The sequence below is a fragment of the Miscanthus floridulus genome, chromosome 18 (genome assembly GCF_019320115.1).
Source record: "Miscanthus floridulus cultivar M001 chromosome 18, ASM1932011v1, whole genome shotgun sequence".
NCBI classification, from domain to species: domain Eukaryota; kingdom Viridiplantae; phylum Streptophyta; class Magnoliopsida; order Poales; family Poaceae; genus Miscanthus; species Miscanthus floridulus.
Window position 1 is genome coordinate 87,279,576 of NC_089597.1, and position 27,441 is coordinate 87,307,016.

General features: G+C 49.7%; 1 protein-coding gene across 1 annotated transcript; it reads right to left on the reverse strand.

Annotated features, from left to right (window-relative positions):
* Nucleotides 1-4,838: 4,838 nt before the first annotated feature.
* LOC136524126 (uncharacterized) lies at nt 4,839-5,147 on the reverse strand. The gene has a single exon (XM_066517593.1). The coding sequence runs from the start codon at nt 5,145-5,147 to the stop codon at nt 4,839-4,841; it is 309 nt and encodes a 102-aa protein (XP_066373690.1).
* Nucleotides 5,148-27,441: the final 22,294 nt, after the last annotated feature.

The window sequence follows — 27,441 nt, forward strand, 5'->3', positions numbered from 1 at the left end:
CTTGTGCCCTAGCTTGTGGACCAGGGATTCGCAGGTTTTCTCAGATAGGAAGGCTCCTATCATGTCGGTGTCGGCGACATTAGGGAGCTCGTTGCACTATCAGGAGAAGCACCGGATGTACCCATGGAGGGTTTCATCAGCCTTCTAGAGGCAGTTCTTTAGGTCCCATGGGTTTCCTAGGCATTTGTACATGCCCTAGAAGTTCCCCACAAAGATCTCCATGAGATCCGCCCAACTTTGAATGGCATTGGACGGTAGGTGCTCCAACCACGCTCGTGCCAAATTAGCCAAGAATAGCGGGAGATTGCGAATAATGAAATCGTCATCACTCGCACCACTGGCTTGATAGGCAAGCCGATAGTCTTTGAACCAAAGCTCAGGGTTTGTTTCTCTAGAATATTTAGGGATATTGGTGGGCGGTCGATACCTTGGTGGGAAAGCAGTGTTGAGGATGTGTCGGCCGAAGGCCTGAGGGCCTAGCAGGCCGGGGCTTGAGCTTCGGTCCTCGCCACTGTCGTAGCATCCGCCATGTCGGGGATGATAGCCACGGTAGGCTCCTTCCCTTCTGCTGTCGTGGGTGCACCTACGGGTGTCGATGGTGCTGTGCATGTCGTGGTTGTGGCCGAGACATTGATGTACCGAGATAGCGGAGTGCTACCTGCCGCCTGGCGGTGTCTGGTGAATGGATGCATCCTTGGTGGGGCGTACCAAGGGTGTGCACTGGCTAGACTCAAACTCGCATCACTGAGACAATGATCTTTCCGCCTGCTGCGCCGCCGCACGCTCAAGCAACGTGCGAATCTCTCGGTGGGCCCAGCGATCCTCGGACATCGCGGCCTCCGGGAGGCCGTGAAGCAAGGCCATCACGGTGGCGATGTTCTCGCTTGCCCGAGCGAAGTGAGGGAGAGTCCCATCATCGGTGAGGATCCTGTGGTGCACATCACGGGTCGTGGCATGTGCGTGTCCACCATCTCCATGATGCTTGATTTCCTCATCGATCTTCCGGTACTCCTAGACAAGCTGTTGTCCGGCATCATTGATCTCCGGCTTTCACGCTCTTAGCTGCTCCATCCTTACGTGAGATGGAGCCTCTACCTCCCCCTTGGTCCTGGCGTCGGTGTTGCCTGTTGGGGTTGCCTCCTCTCCGGAGATGCTTTGGACGTGCCCCTTGGGGGTTTGCGTCATGAAGCATTCCCAGGAAGGGTGATGGCTCCCCCTGCTGGAGTTAGAGCTGGAGGATGACTCTGGTTCCTCCATGAGGAGCCCATGGAGTGTCTCAGGATCATGTTCAATTGCCCCCATGAACTCGCTGTTCGTAGGCGGCTAGACCATGCATAGTGCCAGATGGTGGCCAGCGGTTGCCGTAGCGTTGCGGAGGCTAAACGGCAACACCATCGAGGTGCATCGTGTGGAGCATTCCGGAGAGAGGGTGATGTGGTGTGGGGCCTCCCTAGATGACTAGGGCCCAAGGGAGACGCTGGGCTGGCCCTCAAGCCTCTAGTAGCTGAAGTTGATGGGAGGGAGAGACTGGACGGTCGCGTGGGTTAGTGCTAGCTCTCCACCTAGTGTGACGATGAAATCCAAGTCACCAAAATGCACGTGTGCACCTAGGACCTAGCTGACTGCGTGGTTAGCCATCCAAGGCCTAATTTGGAACGCACAAAGTCCCCTACCTAGCACGCCAACTGTCGGTGTTTCGAATAAGCACCGGCGAGTAAATTTATAGTTATGCGTGTTAGGCCTAGTTGGTGCGCTAATGGACACAAGATTTATACTAGTTCAGGTTGAATGTCCCTACATCCAGTCTATTGCTGCTCATGTTATTAGCGCCAAAAATGGTTCGTAGTAGGGGGTATAAATGGTCGAGAGAGGGACTGGTCCCAAGTCTCTGATGGAAGGGTCGAAAGGATGTCTAGAGCCTGATAGCAGCTTGACTGTGTGTGATGTGTGTTGTTCATCAAGAGTCGGTCCCTTTGTTGAAGGAAGCACATCCCCTTTTATAGATGAAGGGGACGACTTTACAAGTGAGAGGGCTCGGATGCGTACGCTACCAAGCCTTGTTGTTCACATCTACCAAGCCTTGTTGTCCATTCCGGTGGGTGCGAAAGGATGATAAGCGCCTACAATACTATCGATGCCACTGTAGAATGTTAGGATGGCTACAGAGTACTGCCCCACGTAGGGTATGGACTCTAGTACAGTGGTTTTGACTTATGAGCCATGCCTTACCTTTCTCCGCACGTCTTCTAGTTCCCTACGAATGGGGAGCCCCTAGTCGAATGGCTCTAGTCGGCCCTCAGTGTGCCAGTTGGAGAAGAGCGGTGAGCAGGCTTCCTGTGAGCCCCGGTCGTGGGGTCGAAGTTGTGGGGTCGGAGCAAGAAGTAGTGTTGTGCGCAAAGCCTTTTGATCAGAGGGGGCATCTAGAGACTGAAGCGAATACTCCGATCTAGTGGACCCGAGGGGCCATGAAGCGGGTGCCGCTCCCTTGGGACCATATCGTGGTGATAGCATATCCGTCATTTGTGGAGGACACGAGTCTTTTTCTGGACCGTAGTGGTTGTCGTATGTCTACATCGGGTTCCATGCCTGAGGGCTAAAGGCGGCACCCACAACTCTGTAGGGCGAAGAGCATGCGCCCACAACACTATTTAGGCTCTGCTACGCCTAGAAGGGTCTAAAGCACCCATCCCGTCGTTCCCTAGCAGTACTTTTCCTATCGGGGCGTAGGGTATGGACTCTGGTTCAGTGGTTTTGACTTATGAGCCATGCCTTGCCTTTCTCCACATGTCTTCTGGTTCCCTTCGAATGGGGAGCCCCGGTCGGATGGCTCCAGTCGGCCCTTAGTGCGCCGGTCGGAGAAGAGAGGTGAGCAGGCTTCCCACGAGCCCCGGTCGCAGGGTCAGAGCAGGAAGTAGAGCTGTGGGTGTCCCTCGAGCGAGATCGAGCCCGTCCCTCGGGGGTCGAGCGAGGCAGAATCAATCCCTAAGCTCTCGGGCGAGGCGGAGCTGGCCCTTATTCCTTGGGCGAGACTGAGCCTGGCCCTCAGGGGTCGGGCGAGGCGGAACCAAACTCTCATCATTCGGGCAAGAAACGTAGCGGCGCCCTTGTCCGTCTAGAAGTTTTTAATGTTCGATGGTTATTGCTTCCACCTCCTGGGGTACCCCGGTGTTAGGTCTCCAACACCCGTCTTTGAGCCATCCTAGGCCTTCCTCTTTGGAAGCCTAGACTTCATCACTGACCGGCTCGGTGTGCTACATCTCCGCGAGGAGGCTCACATCCTGGCACCCATCGGAGGAGCACCCTCCATCGACTTTGGGACACATGGCTTTGACGACGTGGCATATGCACTTCTTTCTAAGCAAACTCTTTGCTCAAACCCCGCTGTGAGTATTATACACGCTGTTATTTACTTACTATTCTCTATCTTCTGCCGATTACCCAACGAAACCCTGTTGTCTCCAATGCAACTGCCGTATGACTAGTACCCCTATGGCCTCATGTCTTCCATGGACGCATGTGCCCAGGGGCTTCAAAGGATGCCTGCATCAACCCCTCTCACATCCGAATACGTGGGAATGGTGAGCTCTGCTCCCACCTATTTCCTTGACCTCATGGATGACGATGGCGAGAGTGATGGCTCCAGCATCGATGACATGGCACCTAGTCATCATCCGTCCTAGGAGTACGCCATGGCGGACCCTCCAAGACACCCACCGGTGGAAGCGAAGTCCTCACGGACTCACACCTCTCTAGACCCTCACGCGGAGACCCCCGAGCTCACACTTGAGCACAGGGAGGAACTACGACAACGGTGGCTGCATCAGCAACCAACTGCATTGGCACGCCCGACGCACCACACTGCGCCCCACGTGCATAGATCGACGAGCGGCGCCCGAGGGCGCACTCATCAGGTCTAGCACAACACCATGGAGGCCTTGAGGAGCTTGAAGAAAGGTTGCCCTTTTTCACTGAGGCGTGAGATAAAATGGCTTAACGCAGCCATGCAGCCTATAAGCTTCTGTATATCCTTGACACATGTCGGCCGTTTCATGTTGGTGATGGTAGAGACCTTGTCAGGGTTTGGTTTGATGCCCCGAGCCCTGATGATGTAGCCCAGCAGGATACCAGATGGAACTCCAAAGATGCACTTTGAAGGGCTCATCTTCCATCGGTATTTGTTCAGGTTGGAGAAAGTTTCTTCAAGGTCAGTGATAAGATTGTCGGCGGTTTTAGTCTTGACGACCACATTGTCAATGTAGGCTTCGACATTGTGGCTGATCTATTGGTCAAGGTACGTCTGGATAGCCCTTTGGTAGGTCGCTCCAGCGTTCTTTAGTCTGAACAATAGTGGTGTAGCAGTATGCACTGAAAGGCGTGATGAACGACATCTTGACCTGGTCTTCTTTCTTGAGGGAGATCTGATGATAGCCAGAGTAACAATCAAGAAAGGAGAGCAACTCGTAGCCGGCGGTGGAGTCTACAACCTTGTCTATCCGAGGCAAGCCGAAGGGGTCTTTAGGGCAGTGTTTGTTAAGATTAGTATAATCAACACACATTCTCCATTCTTTATTCTTTTTCTTAATAAGAACAGGAATAGCTAACCAATCTGGATGATACACTTCTTTTATAAATCCAGTAGCTAAGAGCCATTTTATTTCTACCATAATGGCCTCCTTTTTGTTCGGCACGAATTGGCGAAGTTTTTGCTTGATCGGTCTAGCAGTCGGTGAGACATTCAAGGAGTGCTCGATCTTCTCTCGTGGTACCCCTGGCATGTCTGTAGGTTTCCAAGCAAACACATCGGTGTTGGCACATAGGAAGGAGACAAGCACGCTTTCCTATTTGGGGTCAAGGTGAGCCCCGATTTTCACCATCTTGGAAGGATCGTCGAGGCCGAGGCCAATCTCCTTGACTTTCTTGGACTTGGCAGAGGCACGAGGAGGCTCTGGGATCTCCATGTTGTCAGCAGACGCCATCTTGGCTTCGGCGACCATGCTAGCCATCTGGATGGAGAGGTCAGTGGCTTTGGCGAGGGCGACACTCTCTGTCTCGCAAGCGTAGGCGACGGAAAGGTTGCCCCGCAGAGACAGGACTCCTGCGGGCGAAGGCATCTTCAACACCAAATACGCGTAGTGTGGAATGGCCATGAACTTGGCTAGAGCCGGACGCCCTAGTATGGCATGGTAGGCGGTGTCGAAGTCGGCGACGTAGAAGTTGATATGCTCCACTCGGTAGTTGGTTGTCGTGCCAAACTATACTAGTAGGGTAACCTCCCCAAGCGGTCTGGATGCCCTGCTAGGTACCACACCCTAGAAGGAGGAGTCTGAGGGTGTGAGATCTGTTGTCCCGAGGCTGAGCTCCCTTAGGGCCCCGATGAAGAGTAGATTCAAAGCGCTCCCACCGTCGATGAGGACTTTTCTAAAGAGCACCTTCTAGACAGTCGTGTCGAGGACAAGGGGAAAATTCCCTATGTAAGGTACATCCGCCCACTGGTCGGCCCTACTAAAAGTGATGGGTACTTCAGACCACGGGCGATAGCTAGGGTTGATGGTAGTTTCTTCTGAAGCGACGGCGAGCACTCGTCGGGCGGCGAGCTTTCGTTCCCTTCTGCTCTCGTTGGAGGAGAAACCCCCGAAGATGGTGGCGACCACCTTGTCATGGTCCTGGAAGGCATTGTTATTACCCCCAGGTGGTCGGCGTCCTCCGTTCCCACCATTGTCATCATCGTGCTTTTTGTCCTAGAACTCCTTAGCCAAACCAAGGCAGTCTTTCATCTTGTGTTTGGCGTTCTTGTGCAGGGGCATGGGCTGTCGAGGATCTTCTTGTACTGCTCATCATAGTTACACTTGGCATGCAGCTCATTGACATTGGCAACAAAGTGGTCTGGTCGGCGGCGACGATTCTGACCAGGTTTGAATCCATCTAGCCAATCACGTCTGTTGTCCTAGTGGAAACTGTGGTCATCGTAGCGATGGTTGTTGTGCTGTCGGTCATCGGTGCAGTCATCGTGGCAGTGAGGCGGGCGATTAGTGCCCGTGTCTTCATTAAAATGCACCTCCACATCCTCGGCGTCGGTGTACTGGTTGGTGGTTGTGGTCATCTCGTCGATGCTAGTAGGTGGCTTTCTGTTGAACTTAGAATGGAGTTCGTGGTGATGAAGTCCTCGGACGAAGGCGGTGATGACTTTGGCTTCCGTGATGTTGGGAATAGAATTCCTCATCTTGGAGAAGCGTCTGATGTAGCTGTGGAGTAGTTTGGATGGCGTTTGCGTGATGCGGTTGAGATCGTACTTGGTGCCCGGCCGCCTGCATGTAGCCATGTAGTTGTCAGTGAAGACTTTCTTCAGCTCTTCCCAAGATTCGATGGAATTCGGGGCAAGGCTTGTGAACCAGCTCATGGCGGCTAGCATGAGCATGACAGGGAGATAATTCACCATGACATTGGTGTCTCCTCCAACGGCACAGATGGTAGTGGAGTAAGCCTGCATCCACTGAGTTGGGTTCATCCTTCCTTCATAGGGCTCAACCTCGGTGATTTTGAAACCATGGGGCCACCGGAGTGTTCGGAGTGCCCTGGTGAATGCTAGGGGCCCTTCCGAGTTGTCGACGCCGATATCAGCAGTATTTCCAGCGATGATCGGCTCTAGAGCTGAGTTCGGATTACCGTACTCTCACTCATACTCCTAGCGGCATCGTACTTCATCTTCGTGGCGCCCGAAGCGACGTTGATCGATACACCGTTGTGCATCCTGAAGGTTACTGAGGTACACTCGGGCGTCCTATTCGACCTCTTGGTCGTACTGGCAATGATGCTCGGTGTGGTGGCCTCCCCCCTAGGGAGGTAGAGATTGGTCGGCGAGCCAGCTTTGACTAGGGTGGCGATTGGATCTAGGAGCGGCTGATCGGCGAATCGCGCTTGTGGAGCATGAAGGTCGCTGAACCTCTTGAATCTCATTAACTTGACAGTGTGCCCCTTTAAGCATAGCGGCAACCTTGGCGAGCTCGGGAGTCTACGAGAGGTGTGCAAGCTCATTGGCGGCCACCGCCAGATTGGCACTCGGAGTCTTGAAGATGTCGTGGTCGTCAACGTGGAGGAATTCTTCGTCGAGGTTGCAATGGAGGGGCCTTCCTTGCGAGTCAAACTGGTTATCACAAGCAGCCTTGGCCATCGCAAGGGCGCGCTCGATATCATGGCATTGCACGTGGTTGACATTCCTGTTTTCCTTGGTGGCGCGTTCCTCATCTGTTTCACCATTCTGAGGAGGGCTGTCGATGCTAACGTTGAAGATTACGCCACCCCGGAAAGGCAAGAGCGGGGGTTGCTCGGTGAAGGTCTCGGTGAGGGGCTCCGTGGAGCCTTGAGACTCAGAGTCTGGATTTTCCTCCAGGATAGTTTGGAGGGATGTTCTGGGACCTCGGCTAGTGTGCAGCATGTTGACGGTCGGCGAGAGCTGGTCGGCGATCTGGTCGGCGAATTTGCCCCTCAGGGCATCCTAATATGTAGTGGCAGCATTGGTGAGCCTGAAGGGTAGGGCGGCGAGCCCCAAAGCTTGCCGAGCACTAAGCACTAATAGATCAGGATCGGAAGGTGGTCGATGCTGAACGAGGGTGTCTAGAGCCGACTCGGCAATGGAGAGGCAATCGACGAGTTTTGAGCCAACCCGATCGATAGACTCAATCAGATCGTCATTGTTGACATGCCTCCTCCGGTAGCGAGGAAGCGAGCGGTGAGTAGCTGATGAAGACGACCTCAGAAGTGGTTCTGAGATTGGATCTATAGTTGCAGGTGTGAGGGTGGTCGACGCAGAATGGATCTGCACCGGCTCGAGAAGCTCTCTGACTCCGTCGGTGTTGATGACCCACGTGATGGATCCAACCGTGAAGATCTGGCTGGGCTACGGGAGGGATGAAGAGCCTACGGAAAAAGCCATCTTGTTCAACAAGGAAACAGCACGCACACCCCTACCTGGCACGCCAACTGTCGATAGAATATTGTTGGTAGTCCTCCGAGGAGTATCCCACGAAGGTAGATTGATCGGCAGAGGAGCGTGCAATCAAGAACAAGAAGGCAACAGAGACACATGAGTTATACAGGTTCAGGCCATCAGTATGATGTAATACCTTACTCCTGTGGTCTGTTGGTTTGTATTAGCTATCGTATGATTTGTTGTGATTTTGTAGGGGGTCCCTGCCTGCCTTATATAGTCTAGGGGGCAGGGTTACAAGTCGGTTAGATCTGAGAGATAACCAGAAAGTAATAACAGATTACAAGAATCATGGGATCGTACGTATCCTAACAGATCTCGTAACATCTTCAGGATATTCTCCTCATATCTTATGGGAGGCGCCGAGTAGAATCATGCCCTGCAAGGCTCCTTCTTGTAGGCTGGGCCACCCCTGGAGGCATAGCCCATGTGGTTTGCCATGGGTATCGGGGCGCTCAGGGGCTCCACTAGGGTACACTACTATCATTATGCTTAATGAGTACCTCCCTGTTTTGTTTATATATGGTGAAATTCCTTCCTACCCAACCAATGGGGTAGTTTGTTCCTTAGTTTTACTTTACGTAGCTTTGCTTTTCATTCCAACTGATCGCACCCCACCTTTCTCTATGGTTACGAGCAGCCAAGCCTTGCGGGCCATGCCCCGGGCTCCCAAGGTCGTGGCCTACGGGACAAACGGGCAGGTACAAGAAAGAAAGAATAAAAAAACAAAATTATGCTAAGGGAAAACTAAGGAATGAAAGGGAACAGGCTCCCCCGAAAGGAGCAATTCCATCACAGAAAACAAAACTGACTGTAGTCATTAAGCACACAGTAATATTTACATGGGGGCTCCCCCATAAACTTAAACTTCTCCCTTCACTAAACTACTTATATTTTGCAAGCTATTAGACTGGCCTGGTAGCATCTACTATCGGAGCGACTGATGGGGGCGTGGACTGCTCACTCCCTAGTGGCACGACATTCGGCTCGGTTAGGGCTGGAGCGACGTTCACCTCTGACCTAGGCTCCATGACATCTATAGACTAGGCAGCATCTTCTCCGTGCATACTTCTAGCCATATCTTCACAGCGGATGTCCGTCACCCACTGGGCAGAGACTTGCTCTGCCACCGACCTTGCATGCAGTAGCAAGCCCTCCCCGATCGACTAGATGTCCTCATGCTCAAGCCTTCAGCATACCCACTGCAGATGGCAGCAAAGTCCAGGTTCGGATGGTGTGTTGCCACCGAAGTTAGCACCCCTGATGCCCCATAGAATAGCCCGCTCCTAATAAGGTCCCGAACCGCATCCGAAACCTTCACTAGCTGGACCGCGGGCACGCTAGTACTAGGCGCTAACCCAAAGACGTTCGAGACGACAAGCTAGGCAACATTGTGGATCTGGTCAAGATCCCCCTCGAGAGCACGTCGCTCTTCAGGGGACTTGGCCAGTTCCTTTGTATTCTGGCTGAGGGTCACCTTGATCATCTCTAGGTCCCACTCCAGTGTCTTCACCTTTCCACCCAGCTCTGAGAGAAGAGCGACAAGCTCAGAAACAGGCTGAAGGAAAAACAACAACAATGAAGAACAGAAAAAGCACGTATCGACATGGAAGTTCTCAAGGATGGAGAGATCCTCTGCCTACCGGGCTGCCTGCTCGCATAGCCGGGCACTCGCATCCTCCGTCCCCATCACCTAGCCTCAGAGCACGAGCACCTCCTGGTCCGCCTCCGACCATGCCTTCCGCTCCGCCTCTAGGGCCTTCCATGTCGACTCCAGGGCATTCTACGCCGACACTAAAGTGGCCCGCTCTAGCTCAAGGGCCGCCAAGGACTCTCGCAATGCCACCTCGGTGTTCGCCAAGGATGTCTACAACCCTACCTCGGTCTCTGCCTGATGGGCCTTCACCGCCTCAAGCCCTTGCTCGGCGGTAGTCGCTCGCTCGACTGCATGCTGCCCTCTGCCCGTGCCATGGTTGCCTCGGCTGCCCGATCCTAGGACTTGCGACGGGCGGACGCTAGCTGATGCTCAAGCTCGGCCATCCGGGCATGCTCCATTCGGAGAAAGCGGGACTTGCGGGATGACGTCCCCTTCAGAATCTATGAAAAACAAACATGCTAAGGCAACCAACAAAAGATTCAGAGGTCAAAGACAAGTCCACGAAACTCACCTCCACAGCCAGCTATAGGTCAACCTCAATCAATTACTGAGCGAACTTAACCTGCTCCTAGGCGTCTCTAAGCTTCACGGACAGATTAGCGAGTTTAGACACCAAGGTGTGCCCCTACTCCCTGAGGATGTCCTAGAGCTGACACTCTTGGGAATCTCGGAGGATGAACCACACCTTCGCCGGGTCCTCAGGGCAGGGCCACTCCAGGTTACCCTCTGGTAGGTCACCGAAGGGCCTAGCCTCTGACCGGACCATCGCTAGCTCCCACGATGACACCGGCGGCTCCACCGTATCATCTACCTCGTCATCAGACGGGATGTCCACCACCTCAGTTGCATGGACCGCCACCGAATGTTCAGACTTCATCCCGACCATGCTCTCCCCTAGCGCCTTCGGCTCTAAACACGCGGGTGAGCCATGCGGCGCTCCACCCGATGAGGCAGGGAGCTCGGTCCCCCTCTCCTCTTCTACCGCGACCGGGGAAGGAGGGGCCACGAGGGTTACTTCCGATGCAGCCCCCGCCACCAGCACTAGAATCGCCACCAACATTGACACCGCCACCGTCACTATGGCAACAACCGCCCCTAAAAGGGAAAGGCTCACCACCGCCATCCTGCTCCCCCACTACTCATCGCAGCACGCTGTAGGGTGGGCCTCCATGCCTCCCGCACGGGAGTTGGGGCAATGCTCAACCCCATCATCCCCCGGCCACTGACGGAGGGCACAGGTAAATCACACTCGAGAGAAAAACTCAATGACAAAAGATTGGAAAGAAACAAAAGAGAACATACTAGGTGGTGAGTGGTACAACTCTAAAGGCAAGACCAGCGTCGACAGGCCTGTAGGGCATGGGCCACTCCTAGACTATGACCCACGCCCCCTCGCTTTGGCTGAGGGTGGAGTCATCCCAACTGGCTGCTTCCTGACCTGTGGGTCACCCTAGCCCTTGGCTCGAGACTCCCCGACCGGAGCAGGGGGTGGGGCATCCTCCGGCTGCGAGTCATGTGACTTGCGGGCGCCAATCTACTCCTTGGGCCGCCTAGCTTGCTCGACCACATCCGCGATAGGCGAGGCCACCCCCAGCTATGAGTTGTGTGCCGTTGTCGATCCCAGTGACGCACAAGTGCCAGTCCACTCCGCGGACCGATCGGCTTGCTCGGTCGCATCCGCCACAGGCGGCGATGGGACCAACAATGCCACCAAAGGGCGTGGTGACCACATCTGCTTTACCACACGTTCATCGACAGTGTCCACGCTCACAGCGTGCTTCCTCGGTGCAAAAGCCGCCACGCGCTGCGTGGCCTCTTGCTCATCACCGGTGGACATCGCCATGGGGTCGCGACGCTCCGCCGAGGTCACAACGACCTACCAACTTCCCTCCTCCTCGAAGAAAACCATGTCATCCACATCCGTGGGGTCCTCCAACTCGAGCTCAGCCTCGACATCGCTCTTCCTCTCCCCAGCCTTCATGCACCGGGCAACCTCCTTCTCCTTCTTGTGCCTCCGGTGGGCGACCTCGGCCTTCTTCTTCCTGGTGTCTGCCACCTCCTTCTAAGCGGCCTGCTTGGCCACACCCTCCGGACCCTTGGGAAGGTGCGGTCGGGACTTGTATTTTCCAAGCCCCTATGGAGTGTGTGACTCCCAATAAAAAAAGAAAAAATACACATAGAAAAAGTAGAGGAAGACATGTGGGCTAAAAAGAAGGAAGCATACCAGGGTGGACACGATTAAGGAGTTGAAAGGCACGGGCCTCCCTTCGACCTTCTCTCTAGGCTTCAACTATAGCACCCAGCCAAGGTGACTCTAGACCTCATCGTCCGGTAGATCCTCCGGTGATGCGTGGTCCAGGTCTGACAGGCCGCTGTACAGCCACATTGGCCACATCCTCTCCACCAATGGTGCAACCCGGCGATGGTACAGGGTGTGGAACACCCGCACCCCATTAAGGCCACGCTTTACGAGCTTCCGGAGCTCCTCCTCGATGATCCCCACCTTATGCTTCTCCTTTTTGGCACAACCCCATGTCCAACTATCCTACTTCTCCGACCTCCCACCGGTGAACGCCGAGAACGGCACCGCCGCTAGATTCCTGATGTAGAACCACTTCCCATGCCACCCTTGGTTGGAGTCGAAGGGAAGGTACAGGGGATATGAGTCTCCCACACCTGGTTTTCTCTACAGGGCAAAACCCCCCATTGGCGCGACCTCGGCTAGGTCCCCCACTGTCAAGGCTCTCAGGGAGAAGAGCCATCGGAAGAAATCCATGTGTGGCTCCATCCCAAGGAAAGCCTCGCAAACGGTGATGAAACCGGTGATGTGCAGCACCCCCATCGGATTAAGATGTTGTAGCTCCAAACCCCACTCGTTGAGAAGGCTACGTGGGAACCAGTGCGTGGGGTATCCTAGCCCACGCTCGTGGAAGGCGAGGAAGGAAACCACCTCGTCGGGCCAAGGTTGCGGGGACTCCTCTCATCCAGGAACCCTCCAGTGCGCCACCTCCTTCGATGGTAGAAATCCCTTTGCAACAAAGGCCTTCAACATCGACTCCCTCATGGTGGACGATGTCTAGTCTAACATTTCGCTCTAGGATCGTAGAAGGATCAGTGAGTTCTTCTTCTTCTCCCTCGCTCTCTCCCCTTTCTTTCCTAGAAACCACCATGGCTCTCCGGAACGCTCATGACAAGAAGGAAGAGGAGAGACGGCGGCAGATGAGGAACAGGCAAAAGAATGGGTCAAAAACCCTTTCCCCTCTCCTACTTAAAGGGAATAGCAGTTAGGGAAGGGTGTGCCGATCAAGAGAAGGCAAAACGGCGGAGCAAGGAACTCTCTCGCTCTTTCCCATTTAATGTAGATAAGACGCACCCTGACCGATGAGACATGCCCTACCTGATGGAACAGCTCCTGATCAGATAGGACGTGGCCTAGATCGAGCCCACCACTACCGCACGACAGGCATGAAAACCGAAGCGCCACCACATGCGGGCAGCACCCCGCTTCCCCAAGCCAGGCCTCGAGAAACCCAAATAAGATCTCCGCCAAGGGAGATCATCGGGCCCCCTGAGTCAATCGAATCACTCAGGATAGACACCAAGAGATAGGTAAGGAAGCAAAGGGTGACTCTATCACAAATGATGAGCATGGGTCTCGGTCGAACATTTCTGACAGAAGCTCTTCGAACCCCATCACTCAGGTCATCAAGAGGCTCACCCATGAACGATGAACGTGGGTCCCGGTTGGACATTGCCAACTAAAGCTCTCCGAACCCCGTCACTCAAGTCATCAAGGTGAGCATATGTTCATTAATACAAAAGCTGTTCACACAAGAGCTCACCCATGATTGACGAGCACAGGTCCCGGTTGAACATTTCCGACTAAAGCTCTCTGAACCCTGTCACTCAAGCCATCAAGGTGAGCACTACCAACCCCCTCTATTTCCTTACAATCATTTCATACATCCATACGCGCATTCATTCCATATGCCCAAACCTCCCGGACGATTCGAGCCCTGAACCGCCTAGGGGCTCGGGAACTAAGAATCACACGTGCAGCGAAATGCATCACAACGTTCCATGTTGCGTCACGAAGTGGCGGTTGCCTCATTCGACATGAGCAACCAACAGAGCCAGGGGAGAAAAACGTAGATGAGCCCCGTGCGGCCCTCACCCGGTCAAGCAGACCGGGTTATCTCAACCTTCTTGTTTGATCCTGAACCTCTCGCCAAACCCATAGAATCTCCATCGAGGGGAGGCCATTAGGCCACCTAGGTCGGTCTCTGGAATGACCCAGGCATCTACTGGGTTGCAGGTAAAGGAGTAGTGGAATATCACAAGAGGGCTACACCAACCTCATCTCAAACGATGGACCCGGATTCCACTCGATCACACCTGTTAGCGAACTCACCGAGCACATCACTTGAGCCCCAGCGATCAGGACAAGCGACAAAACTCAGCCCCTCCAGTTGTGAGGAACCAAGGATGGGGTAACACACACAACTCACATCGACCCCTACTAAGGCCCAACAGGGCTCGGGGGCTCAAGACAAAAAGCCTAGGACTGCGACCCCAAACTCGCCCCTTCCGACTGCGCTCCAAAAAACCTAAGTTTGCGACCCCGATCTCGCCCCATCCGGCTATGCTTCCAACTATGCTCCAAAAACCTAGGTTTGCGACCCCGATCTCGCCCCATGACTCCGACTCACTTGATCCCACAACGCGCATCGATGCCAGCATCAGTGAGCTCTGTCTCGTCCAAGACTAACTCCCTCACTTGATCCCACGGTGTGCATCGATGCCAGGATCAGTGAGCTTTGTCTCATCCAAAACACGACTCTGACTCGCTCGATCCCACAGCGCGCATCGACACCAGCATCAGTGAGCTCTATCTTGTCCAAGACTAACTCCCTCGCTCGATCCCATGGCATGCATCAACGCCAGCATCAGTGAGCTCTATCTTGTCCAAGACTAACTCCCTCGCTCGATCCCACGACGTGCATTAACGCTAGAATCAGTGAGCTCTGCCTTGTCCAAAACATGACTCTAACTCGCTCGATCCCACGGTGCGCATCGACGATAGCATTAGTGAGCTCTGTCTCATCCAAGACTGACTCCCTCACTTGATCCCACGGCATGCATCGACACCAACATCAGTGAGCCCTATCTCATCCAAGACCGACTCCCTCACTCGATCCCACGGCGCGCATCGATGCCAAGATCAGTGAGCTCTATCTCGTCCAAAACTAACTACCTCACCCGATCCCACGGCGTGCATCAATGCTAGGATCAGTGAGCCCTGTCTCATCCAAAACCCTTGACTGACTCCCTCGCTCGATCCCATGGTGTGCACCGATGCTAGGATCCATAAGCTCCCTCTCACCTAATCTCTCAAAACAAACTAAAACTGCCTCGGCTGCACAACAATGCCTTGGGCGACAAAACTCTGTCTCAAAATAAAAACTCCCCCACTGATAATACAAAAAACCCCCTAGATGGTTCTACCCGAACCGCCTAAGGGCTTGGGGGCTACACCCACGGGTGCGCTCGCGCGCACCCACCAGCAAGTCAAAAATCCCCCAGATGATTCTGTCTGAATCATCCGAGGGCTCGGGGGCTCCTGTCGGGTTCATAAACCTAGGGTCCCTCGAGGATCGACTTCCACACCAAGGCTCGGCCTGAGCAGACAACACATAACTCATGGGCCGGCCCAAGAGTCTAAAACAATAGGCTGGAAGGGCAGCTCAGTCACTGACTGGAAGGTTTGGCCGAAGAGGAACAGCACCCTCTCATCGGCTGCTTTGGCCCACCTCTCTGACCGGAGCGTTCGCTTCGACTCCAGCCGCCACCAGACGGCCTCTATGATCGGAAGGCCTGGCCCAAAATACTACTTCTGACTTCAACCCCGTGTCTCTGACTGGGGATCGCAGGAACCCTGCTCACCGCTCTTGTCTGACTAGCGCACTCAGAGCCGACTGGAGCCATCCAACCAGGGATGCCCGCTTAGTAGGAACCAGAAGACGTGTGGAGAAAAGCAAGGCAAGGCTCACAAGTCAAAACAACTGTACCAGGGACCATACCTAGCATGGAATAGTACTCTACAGCCACCCTGACACCAGTATTGTAGGCACCGACATCTCCCTCTATAGTATTATAGGGGCCGCTAAAACTCCCATACAGTAAGGCCCCCCACGTGCCTCTAGGCATCAATAGCGGTATGGGTGCCAGGATTTGCCATACCAGGTGAACATAGCGAGACTCCTCACATGCCTCTAAGCATCAAATAGTATTTGCAGGTACCGACGTCCACCATCCCTGAAAAAGGCAGCACGACCTCTCTGACATTCTACAGTGACATCAATAGTGTTGTAGGCGTCTACCATTATCTTGTACCCACCAGTGTGGGCAACAAGGCTCGGTAGCATACATACCCCCACCCTCTCACTTATAAAGCCATCCCCTTTATCTATAAAAGGCGACGTGCCCCCCTCCAATAAAGGAGAGAGCCCTTCTTGAAGATAACAAGCACCGATCAAGTTCACTAGCTCATGACCACAGAACCATCGGGTTCGGACTCCAAGCACATGCTTGAACACTTAGCTCATAGCATAGCTCCTATCGCTCTTGGCCCTTCCGACCAGAGCCGACCGGACCTCCTATACACCCCTTCTTCCTCCTTCTCGTTTGTAACCCCATTACAAACTTTGAGCACCTAGGCTCAAGAATAAAGTCACCGACCGACCCAAACAAGACATAGGGCACGTTGCCTGAACCAGTATAAATCATGTGTCATTGAGTGCTAGGCCACCTGCGATCACAACATACGGAAAAACTACAAATATTCACTAGTTGGTCACTTTCTGCACCGACAAAATATATATAAAAATATTAATATTTATGATACATAATTAATATCACTAGATAGATATTTAGTTTTTAATAAATTTATTTGGAGATACAAATGTTGCTTGTATTTTTTATAAATTGAGTCAAATTTTTGGCACGAAAATTGTCAGGGTTATAACCCGGGGTGTCTCAAGGCACCGATTAATCACAAGGCCACGCAGCCCACAACACATCAGCTAGCGAAAGCCCGAACGACTAAGGCCTAGCTAAGCCAGGGTTAGTCGCGATCCCTCCCTCATGCCTTAGCCGCACGGCGCTCGAAGGGCGCATGACCTCACCCTCATCATGACCCCTGGGAAGAACAAGGAGAAGTTGAGCCCGGCCAAGCGTGCCTGTTCTAACAAGAATAAGCACGCCGTAATGACCCCACAAGGGTCGAGATGACAGCGGTCACCTCGGTCCAGTTAGACACCATTCCTGTACCATGCCACACAACAAGACAATACCGCCCAGGGCGGTGACTATAGGTACGTTGACCACCGGTCGGATACAGCCCGACAAGATGTGGGTATGATCCCACCCACTATGGGATGGGGTCCACAACGAGGGCTTTGACATAGAGACCATCCAGACTAGCGGGAACCACGACCCCAACGATTGGGATCGTGGCCCTCTACTCCTCAAGACAACGAGGCAATCGACGACCCAGGGGTGGCTGCCAACTCATGTACGACGCCCTAGGGAACTAGGAGACGATGACGAAGACCATGGCGAAGACCACGTCGCACAGGATGGTTGGCGAACCACCATCGTGCTGCCATGGCCGGCACGGTAGCACCACGCCACATCATGTCATGATGTGGCTACAAGACCATGACGAAAGCCACGCCCGGACATGCTCCACAAGATAGTATAGCTTACAAACCAAGTTAGTTAGGCCCTTCTCAGGCTCATGACCCTTTAGTTGAGAGAACCTCCTGCTTTGTATATGTCCTGGCCCCGAACTCTATATAAGGGCAACCAAGGCACCCTTTCTAGACATCCTGAGTCCCCTACTCGTTCACTCACTCTCCATCATAGCAGGGCTCCTGAAGCTTCCCTTTGGGCTACCTGACTCCTAACTCTAGCTCTTCTTCCTCTTCAACCATTCTTGCACCTCCCATTGTAAGAACTTCAGAGCATTCAAGCGAGGAACGCGCGCTCGGTCATCTATGAGACTGGACATAGGGCTCCAGCCTGAACCAGTATAAATCCTCATGTCTTTTATATGCTACCATCGTCTTCCTAGAGCAGCGCGGAAATCATATAAGTTTACTAGTCCGGTTTACAAAACACCGACAGAAACCAACGGCGACCGTTAATTGGGGACAGAGGAAGTATGTGCCTAAGATTTATTAATTTTTTTAGCCTTAGCTCATTTCATCGACACTGGCGGAGAAGAATACAAATTCCTATGAGTGTTATCTTTGTAGTGCATATATGTACCTAAGGTTTATTAATTTTTCTACATTGAGTTTGTATGTCAACTTTTAAGATAAAATGCATCTATAGATACATTATGGACGTGCATTATTTAAAAAAATGAATTTGAATTTCTAATATATTTCTATGTGGGTTTTCATATTTTTGCTGAAGAGGGGTTTACTAAATCGTTTGCTGTTTCAGAATGGTCAAATTTATAAGTATATGTAATGTACTGATATTTGACCTAATTTGAATTAGACCTATGTTGTGTATATTATTGTAGATTGTGGGGCTTAACATGGCCTTCACAGTTATCGATGGACAAGAAACTACTCTAACCACGTTGAGAGAGCAAACATGGTTTTTATCACTACTTATGTCCTATGTTATAGAAAATATTGCATTTAGAAGAATCGTTCCTTAATACGATGCCCCATGCTATAAAAACTACTAATAGTTTCTTGTATTGCGAGTGCCCTAAGTATGATTTAAGTCTATCTGTGGATGGTCTTATTTAGTTTTGGCTAGAGGAATGCCAAATGTGTAATTGAAGGTGATGATCAAGCCTCACCTAGTACACTTGGTTATGGCCAAGACCAATGAAAACTTCTTCTATACGTGTTATTTCTTCTCCTTCAGTTATTCTAATCCTCGCATTTTATTTCAAGATGCAATTCGCCACAAGACCTAAGCAGGGACTAATTTATAAAAATATGGACAAATTTGCAGACTTGCAGATCACGACCTCTACTTCCTTTGTTGTGAATTAGTCCCTGCGCAGGTTTGTGTTTCACTTTTAGCTTAGTTTTGCTTCCTACTAATCCTAGAGACCTCCAGCCGATGAAGACTTTTTGGATCAGTGGCCACACCAGGAGCCACCTAGGATTCACACATTCTGAACATGAAAACCCATATACACATCAAATGTAACAAACTACAAGTCAAAAGTCAAAAATGTGTTTAATTGTGATTAATGATAGTAACAATTACTACGGCCCTATTCGGTTGCTGGTTGCAGCCAAAGTTTTCAGCCATTCAACAGTACCACGGTCGTAGCAGCTGGAACAACGGCCGTAGCAGGTAGCAGAATAGGCCCTACATGATTGATGAAATTGAAATGGTTTCTAAGGTTTTGGAGCAAGTGACTCCACGGGAATGCAAGATTAATAGTAAAAAAAGTAAAATTTCATTCATCCCACGTGGTTTTGGAGCTCAGTGATTAGTTGGTGTGAAGATGTATTTAATATAAACCACCTAAATAGTTAGTGTATAGCTAAGTCTCCAGCCCTAGCTAGCCTATTAACCATAACGCAGAGCGCGGAGCCCGTGCACGTGTAGGAGGAACAGGCATCGCTAAGGAGCCGCTTGAAAGCTCTAGTTTGGTTTTGGTTAATTGATGAAACCCTAAGTGCTAACCTAGTTTATCAAAGTGATTATGAGATAGGTAGCACTACTCCAAGTGATGAAGCAATGGCAAAGATCATGACGATGGTGATGGCATGGTGATGAACAAATGCTTAAACTTGAAAAAGAAGAAAGAGAAAAACAAAAGGCTCAAGGCAAAGGTGAAAATTGTAGAAGCCATTTTGTTTTAGTGATCGAGACACTTAGCGAGTGTGATCACATTTAGGATCGATAGCCGTACTATTAAGAGGGGTGAAACTCATATCGAAATGCGGTTATCAAAGTGCCACTAGATGCTCTAACTCATTGCATATGCATTTAGGATCTAGTGGAGTGCTAACACCCTTGAAAATGTTTGTGAAAATATGCTAATACACATGTGCACAAGGTCATACACTTGGTGGTTGGCACATTTGAGCAAGGGTTAGAAACCTCACCGGCGGAGTGTCCGCCCATAGAGTGCGGACAGTCTGATGGTGCCACCGGTGCCCTAGACTGAAAAGACAAGGGGTTCACAGAGTCACCAGACGCTGGTGGTGTAGTGACTGGACGTGGGGTTCAGAGTCCGATCAGTAGCAGCAGTGAGCACGCGTCTTGGTCTTATGACCGGATGCTGGTGCGAAGAGTGACTAGACGCTGGCAAGGTGCGTCCGGTCAATGCTGACGTACGTTGACGTGTGGTGCACAGTGGAGACATTGAGTGACCGGACGCTGGGTGGGTCCGGTCGAGCATGACAGGACACGTCCGATTGTGAAAATTCATGTTTGGAACCTTACTAGAAACGACCAGACACTGAGGTCCAGCATCCGATCACTTTCTAACTGACGCGTCTGGTCATCAATTGACCGTTGTAATCAGGCAATCGGCGTTTGAAGCCGATGACACATGGCCCACATCGCATGACCGAACGCTGAGGTCCAGCGTCCGGTCAACCTAACTGGAGCGTCCGATCGGCCCATGTTCAGTGCAGTGAGGAGCCCAATGGCTCTATTTCGTGGGGGCTTCTATTTAAGCCCCATGACCCGCTCAAACTCACTCTCTTGCACATTTTCATTAACATAGCAACCTTGTGAGCTTAGCCAAAGCTCTCCCACTCATCTCCATCATTGATCCATCATCTTTGTGAGATTGGGAGAGAATCCAAGTGCATTGCTTGAGTGATTGCATCTAGAGGCACTTGGAATTTGTGTTTTGCTACGGATTTTGCTTGTTGCTCATGGTGGTTGCCACCACCTAGACAGCTTGGTGCAGCGGTGGAGGATTGACACGAGTTGGTGATTGTTCGTGGCCATCTCCGATGATTGTGAGGGGATTTGTACCTTTCTCGGTGGAGCGCCAAAAGGTAACTCTAGTGGATTGCTCGTGTCATTGAGTTACCTCACTTGTGGGTAGGTTCTTGCGGTGTCCAATCGTGTGGACGAGGTTTGTGCAACACCTCTTAGCCGCCGAACCACCAAGTGTTGGTCGACACAACGGGTGTAACACCTTAGGTGTTAGCCTTGCATAACTTGACTTGCATAGCATGAGCATGATCATAAAGCATTTATATATAAGCTTTGACACTTGAAACATTTGATTAAAACATATGCAACATTCTTATTATTTCATGTTTCCATGTGTATGTGCATATGATCATGAGTGTAAACATGTAGATGATTGTGTGACCTTACAAATAGCTTAAACATGTTTAGAATATCATCATGAACAACTTTGGTATTTATGGCTAGGGCTAATTAGGTCATTAAGTCATAGTTTAAATATGTATCATCATTTGAATGTAGCTTGTTTGACCAAGTTTGAACTAGGTGTTAGAGACCTTGCATGGAGGAGATCACTAAAGCAAAGTTGTAGAATTTGCTAAAAGGAACAACTTTTATTTTTAGGTCATTAACTGATTCAGCTCCTAACATGTGTGAAATTGGATCACAAAAATCAGAAAAATCAACTTTTGCAACACTTAGCCGTTTTTGTTCTAAGTCATGCCCTAACAGTGCTGTCAGCCCGACCTTTGGCATGATATAACTCAGTTTATGTTGTGAATTAGCACGAGATCATTGAACAACATTTGGAGATGGTACTTAGGACTACGACTTTTGTTCTAAAAGAATTCACTAAATTGCTTTGCTTAGGGAGTTATTTCGATTGCAAAACCCGCTATCAGGCTCGGCTTCGTGGATGACTGACGAACTGAACTAGCGCTCGGTGGCCGACCGGCGCCAGAACGCGAATGCCGTGTGGACGCGATGAAGGCCACGCGTCGTTGCTGCTCTGATCCGCCAGGCAGCGCCAGGCCTGAGCCGGCCATTATCACCCCACGTGCGCCTGCTCCATTTCCACTCACTCACGCCAGCTCTCTCCCTCTCCAGCGCCCTCCCTTGCTCTCGCCGCAGAACCAGGCAACGCCACCGAGCTCCGGCAGCACCGCTGTCGCCATAGCCTATGTAGGCTCGCGGCGAGCCGTCCGTTCTTCACCGTAGCAGCACCACTAGCTCCCTAGCAACCCACTGCCTCCACCCGCGCTCGCTGACCGCGCTTGGTAAGCCACTGCAACACGTGCGAGCTCGTTGGAGCTCCGCCGCTAGCCCCGTCTCCATGGCCACGTCGCCACCGTCCACCCCAGGCCACGATAGGGCGCTAGCTAGGTCCGCCGTAGCTCGGTGATGCTCGGCGTAGCGTTTGATTGAGCCGCCGTAGCCTCCATCAGTGTAGCGCCGTCGTCCAGCGCCACCGCTCTACCATGAGCGCCGCCACTGTACATAACCCCGACGAGAGGTTCCACCGAGTAGCTCACCCGGTGCGCTAGGTCACGTAGGTCGCTCGGTGAAGACGTCACCGTCGGCGGACTCATCGTCGATGAGCTCCAGCCGCGCAGCATCGAGCGGCACCATCGTGCTCTATTTTGTCTCGCTGACCAGTGGGGTAAACTGACCAGTGGGTCCCGCTTGTCAGCGACTCCATGTATTAAAGCTAGTTCATTTTGAATGCAGATTTCATATATTTTGTGAATTTTAGATCTCCAATTTGGTAGCTTCAAAAATTGTACAATAAATTGTGTAGTGTTCCTTAGGAAGTGTAGTATTTAGGAAAAATATGTTCTTGACATTTACAGTGGAAATTTTTGGAGATTTAAATAGAGATTTGAAATGTGCTTGTGAATGCATTCAAATTTGTTTATTTTATATCTAGAGTTTCTGTGCTCCAAAAATTATGAAATTTTTGTGGTAGGCTAGTCTTAGCATATAGCAGCTCTGGTAAAAATTTGAGGACCAGTGCATGTGTAGATTTATAGTTATAGATTTTTCTTTTATGAATAGTTAATCCTTGCATGAATTTTTATAAATTATTTATGAATCCAAAATTCATGAAAATTGTTGGAGGTAATCCTAGTACCATATGGATGCTAAGAAAAATAGGAAATCTGTTGCTTGACACTTTTCAATAGGGTTTTCCATTTATGCTATTTCAAGTCATGCTGCCTTGTCATTTTTGTATAGGGTGTTCTACGTGGCAAAATGGCATGAAACTTTTACAGTAGTCCTTTGATAGGCTTAGAAGGACACTATAAATTTTTAAGAATTTTTGATGCACATTTGATATATATTTATTATTTAACCTATGTATCCAAATAAAATGATAAAGTCATATAAAGAAATAGTTTAAGCTTCACCATTATGTTATCTTAAATATATTTGGTATGCTTAACTGTTGGTAGATTTTATGTTGTCAAATTTTGACTGATTTCATGAAGTAGAAGTATTGTTACTTTGTATTGCAAATTGAATAGTTTCCGGACAGATTCTGGGGTTTGATGAGTTGCATGTTGAAAATGATGTGTACTGTAAAAATGGTTAATAACAAAGTTGTAGAGAATTTGATAAGATTGCCAGAAAGTCCAAGATCACTGTATTTGGATGAGTAGAACTCCAGTTATGAGTGAAACAAGTAGCTACTATTTTGTGGTATAATCGATGCATTGTGGAAGTAGTTAATTAAATAATCGAGAAGAGATATGCACCTACTCAATAAACATGATGCACTTGTTAACATATATGCATTCGTAATACTTATGCCATATTCATGCATCTAGGATCGAAGGAAGAGATAACGTTGCTAGAATTCGAAGAAGCAGAGGAAGGGGACCAACAGGAGAATCCGCAAGCCGCAGCTCCCGAAGGCATGGAGCAGAACCCTAAAGAGCTTCTGGAGTGTCCTGACCACCGCCCTACTTCCTTTCTACAAGGCAAGCCCCGGAGCATTCTAAGTCTCCTAGTATTTTACAAATGTTTACTTAAGTACTTATGATTGATGCATTAGGTTATAAGAGTTGAATGGAACCACTTGGTGCATGTACATTCCTTATCCAGATATTACACCTTTAACCGATATAGGTCTAGGATCGAATATATGCTTAGCCATGCTTAGACCGGTAGAAGTCGGGTGATGTCCTGTCACCTACAAGATATAGGTGGATACCGGAGCATGGTTGGCTATATCTGCTATCGTGGAACAGAACCATGGGGTAAAAGTAAATCGAGACTGGGCGGGAGATCGATAGAGAAGCAACAAGGCATGGAGGTCTTGGGTGTGGATCTATCCCCGTCTGTGTCGATCAAGGACCGTACCATTGTTGGAACTTCTGACAAGATTGAACACATGCCTCTCACTTAGCTGACCGGATAACTCATTCTGACCGTGAAGCCGAGTAATTCAACTCAGGCCAGGACCTGTTCTGTTGTGCGCTCCTTCCGAGGAACGATCAGACTGAGCCCAAGGGCAGGCTTGGCCTGAACATCCTGGCATCTGGTGTTCTAGATTGTGCGGCGTGGTATGGACCCATGAAATGTGTACCTGAGTTGTACCAAAGGTGACCTAAGGCTATCATGGCTGGTAGACCTGGGTTTGTGTTAGGAATAAATTCCCAGCTAGTTGAAATCGATTCGAATCGCCGTCTCTCTCGAATAGTGAGAAACTTGACTAGCTCCAACATCTTAGTAACTGTGTTATGAAACAAGATGGTTCGGATGAATATGGAATTACAATACCTGCTATGGTTACTATTGTATGCTTCTAAATGATATACCATATGTTGGCACAGGATAGTTGCTAATCTAGAAATGGATAGTTATAATTAACTTGATAAAGGAATCATAATTGTACAATGGGCCAATTGCCTTTTACGCAAAATGTTGTCAAGTTACGTCCACTTATACAGCCTTGCATAATCCTTGGAGTCATTTTATTTCTAGTTCATGACGGGTAAGTCTAGCTGAGTACCTTCTCGTACTCAGGGTTTTATTTCCCATTGTTGCAGATGGCACTGTGTATCATGGTTATTGCAAGAGTTGCTTCTATCCCGCCGTGGATGAGGAGTAAGCCTTGGGCAGGCTTCTTTATTAATTCCTATCCTTGCTTTTGTGGACCGTGATCCGACTTGGCATTGTATCAAACTATGTTGGAAACTTTATTTTTGAACTTAATTGCTTCCGCTTTATCTATCAAACTCGGTTTGTAATAACTTTCATTCATACTCTGATGAAGAAATGTATCTGTGAACTTTATGTAATATGTGGCATGTATGTTGAATCATGTACGATCTTGGTTGTTGTAAATCGTTTATCGAGACCCATCGTGGTACTCGATGGACTACCGGGTTTATATGGGTTCAAGTATGACAGTACGACCACTTGCGGGCTGCCATCGTACTTGTACTCTTATAAATTGGTCGGTTCTGCGACAACGGGGACATAGCGTGTTGGCAAGCACGTGAACCTCGGGAGAAAATCGGTTGTCTCTTCCCATTTGGTATTCTCCCGGTGATTGATTTAATATTCACCTTGTGATTGGTTTACTCCTCTACACGGTGGTATAATCACCCTACTCACTCATTTATATTCTTGCAAACTAGTTGTGACAAGCTCTTTAGTGTAATTAGAATTGAGAGCTTGCTTTGTTATTTTAAGTTCATCTAGTGGAGCTCTTTAGAGTAGCAAGATTGAGAGCTCTTAGTGAGTAGTAACTTTGCAAGTTGTGTGCCTAGGAATCATTGCAACTAGAATTGTTGGATAGGTGGCTTGCAACCCTTGTAGAGCTAGAGCAAGTTTGATTTTCGCTATTTGTCATACTAATCAAATTGCTCTAGTTGATTTGTAGATTTTTAAATTGGCTATTCACCCCCCTCTAGTCATATTAGGACCTTTCAAGTGGTATTAGAGCCATGGTCATTGTTTGATTGAAGGCTTAACAACCTCGGTGTTAAATTATAGCTCAAGTTGTGTTCAACCATGTGGGAGGCAAACCACCGTTCTTTGATGGCACATGCTATGATTATTGGAAGAGAAAGATGAGGATGTATCTTGGTTCAATCAATGATCAAGTATGGGAAGTGACCGAGAATGACTATTCTATCATTGATCCCGATGATCCCACCAACCAAGATAAGATCAACAAGCAATGCAATACAATGGCTCTCAACACCATATACAATGCCATTGATTCCAAGGTGTTTGAGCAAAACAAGGATTGTGAAAGAGCAAATGAGGTGTGGAAGAGATTGGAGAAAACATATGAGGGCACACCGGCGGTGAAGAGTGCCAAATTGTATATCCTCAAGGATAAATTGACAAGCTTCAAGATAAAGGAAGATGAGAGCATTCCAGAGATGTTCTATCATTTGCAAGTGATTGTCAATGATTTGAAGGCATTGGGAGAGAAGATCAAGGATGATGATATCTCTCATCGGTTCTTGGTGTGCCTACCTCCAAGATTTGAGATGTTGAGATTGGTCATCATAAGAGGAGGATTGAAAGAGATTACCCCCAACCAAGTACTAGGTGATGTCATGACCCAAAAGACATACCGTGTGGAAAGGGAGGGGGATAACAAGGAGGACAAGAAGGAAGAAGAGGACAAGAAGAAGAAGAGTGTAGCATTTAAGGCTAGCTCATCATCATCTAAGAACAAGTGCAAGTCCAAGAAAGAATCAAGTGATGATGATGATCTTAGTGACATTGATGATGAAGCCATGGCTCTATTTGTGCGCAAGATGGGCAAATTCATGAAGAAGAAGGACTATAGTGCAAGAAAGAGAAGAGATCACACCAAGAGCAAAGAGTATGTGAGAAGATGCTACAATTGCAAGAGCCCTGATCATGTTGTAGCAAATTGTCCCTACAATAGTGATAATGATGAAGATGAGAAGAAGCACAAGAAAGATAAAAATGAAAAGAAGGAAAAGAAGGAGAAGAGAATGACCTTCCAAAAAAAGAAGAAGGGTGGAGGCTATGTAGTCACTTGGGATAGTGATGGTTCCTCGGATGGTGATAGCTCTAGTGATGATGACAAGAAATCTATCAAGAGAGCACTAGCAAGTATCGCCATCAACAAGAAGCTCTCCATCTTTGACACTCTATCAACATGTCTCATGGCAAAGCCTACCAAGGTAAAATATGATGAGAGTGATGATGATGAATGTGAAAGTGACTCTTGTAGGAATGATAATGATGAGGATGAGGAGTACACCAAGGAGGAGCTCTTGGACATGTGTGAGCAAGTGCACGCTTGCAATGAGATAAAGAGAAAGGAGTGCAAAGAATTATGCAAGAAAGTAAAATTTCTTGAGCAATCCTTTAATGAGCTCAATGCTACTCATGAGAGGCTAATGGAAGCCCATGAGAAGCTTGGCAAAGCTCACTCTAAGCTTGAAAAGGCTTACTCCTCTCTCATTGAGCAAGTTAAAGTGGAGGAAGCCAAGAAGGAGCAAGTGATCATATCATGTGATGTGGGACTAACATGTGATCTTATTGATGAATCTAATTTTGTTGCTCCCACTAACACTTCTTGTAGCACTACCACTTCTACTTCACCTTTGAATGATGGTCTCACTTGTGAAACCTCACTAATAGTCAAAAATAAGACCCTCAAGAAGGAGGTGAATGAGCTCACTCGTGCCTTAGGCAATGCCTATGGTGGAGAAGCCTGCTTGCTAAAGTGCTTAGGTAGCCAAAGGTTTTCTCTCAACAAAGAGGGATTAGGCTATACCCCCAAGAAAGGCAAGGCGGCCTTTGTCACTCCCAAAGTTAGCTTTGT